The 1,550-nt window shown below is 52.5% G+C and overlaps 1 protein-coding gene across 1 annotated transcript in view; it reads left to right on the top strand.

Annotated features, from left to right (window-relative positions):
• Positions 1 to 1,114: 1,114 nt before the first annotated feature.
• Positions 1,115 to 1,550, top strand: part of EMH_0011940 (uncharacterized protein) — a gene marked incomplete at both ends in the record, with an annotated part of 3,219 nt that continues 2,783 nt past the window's right edge. Inside the window, 2 exons of the mRNA XM_013499397.1 lie at positions 1,115 to 1,183; positions 1,401 to 1,548. Of these exons, the coding sequence (XP_013354851.1) occupies positions 1,115 to 1,183; positions 1,401 to 1,548 (217 nt within the window). The remainder of the gene's footprint in view (positions 1,184 to 1,400; positions 1,549 to 1,550) is intronic.

Consider the following 1,550-nt stretch of genomic DNA (forward strand, 5'->3'; position numbering starts at 1 on the left):
ATATATATATATATATATATATATATATATATATATATATATATATATATATATATATATATATTTCTGTGTGTATATTGTGTATTACAGTAGCAAGCGAGCAGCAGCCGGGGGCCCCTGGGGGCCCCTCTGGGGGCGACAGTTACCTGGGTTTTTGCTGCCCTTCTTTGGGTACTGCAGCAGACCTCTCTCTCTATGCTTATGCTGCTCCCACCGGCCTCAAAATTATTGTTGCTCTCGTTGTTAGGGGGGCCCTGCATGAACAGGAACTCAGAGCAGTGAGCCTGCTGCTGCTGCTGCTGCTGCAGCAGCAGCAGCAGCAAGTGCAGCAGCAACAGCAGCGGCAGCAGCAGCAGCAGTAATAGCAAACAGAAGCAGCAGCAGTAGCAGCAGCAGCAGCAACAGAAGCAGCAGCAGCAGCAGCAGCCGTAGCAGAAGAAGATGTAACTGTAACAGAAGAAACAGCGGTAGCAGCAGCAGCAGCAGTAGCAGCTGTAGCAGCAGCAGCAGCAGCAGCAGCAGCAGGGTGAATGAGCCCGCCAGATGTCCAGCTAGCTGAACCACCAACTCGCCAGCTATCTATCCATCTATCTATCTAGCTAGCTAGCTAGCTAGCTAGATAGATGGCTAGCTAGCTAGATATATGGATAGCTAGCTAGATAGATAGCCGGATAGCTAGCTAGCTAGCTAGATGGATAGCTAGCTAGATAAATAGATAGATAGCCGGCTAGCTAGCTAGCTAACTAGCCAGCTAGCTAGCTAGCTAGCTAGCTAGCTCCACAGACCACCTTCCCAACACCCACGGAGATAGATTAAGCGCCTCAGTCAAGCCTCCTAGCTATAGTGCTCCTGGTGCAGCAACATTAGCTGCTGCTACTGCTGCTGCTGCTGCTGCTGCTGCTGCTGCTGCTACGGTTCCTGCTTCTGGTACTACTGCTGCTGTTGCTCCTGCTGCTGCTCCTACTGCTACTGGTGTTGCTTGTACTGCTGCTGCTGCCGGTCCTCCTCCTGCTCCTGGTGTTGCTTATTCTGCTGCTGCTACTGCGGTTGCTGCTGCTGCTGCTGCTGCTGCTGCTGCTGCTGCTGCAGTTTTTTAAGAGGCTGCATCGTCTGTATGCGGACGCGGTGTCTAATCCTTTCTTCTTGGGGACTGTGGAGACCCCTCGCTTTCTCAGTGAACTGGGTAAACCCTAAACCCCAAACCCTAACCCCAAACCCTAAACCCTAAACCCTTGGGAGAGCGGGGATGAGAGAGGAGAGAGGGGGGCGCGCAGGCACCCCTCAAACCACCGATATGGACAGAGAAAATTACTGCAGCAGGCTTTAGGGTTTAGGGTTTAGGGTTTGTGGGGGTTTAGGGTTTAGGGTTTAGGGTTTAGGGTTTGTGGGGGTGCGAGCAGACGCAGTTGTGCAGCACTACACCGTCCGCCTGGAGTCTCTTTGAGGCCCCCCTTATACCCCAATCTCAAACAGTAGGCCTGCAGCAGCAGCAGCAGCAGCAGCAGCAGCAACAGCAGCAGCAGCAGCAGCAGCAGAAGCAGAAGCAGCAG

The sequence above is a fragment of the Eimeria mitis genome, genomic scaffold, assembly GCF_000499745.2.
Source record: "Eimeria mitis Houghton genomic scaffold, Emh_scaff428, whole genome shotgun sequence".
In the NCBI taxonomy this organism is placed as follows: Eukaryota; Apicomplexa; class Conoidasida; order Eucoccidiorida; family Eimeriidae; genus Eimeria; species Eimeria mitis.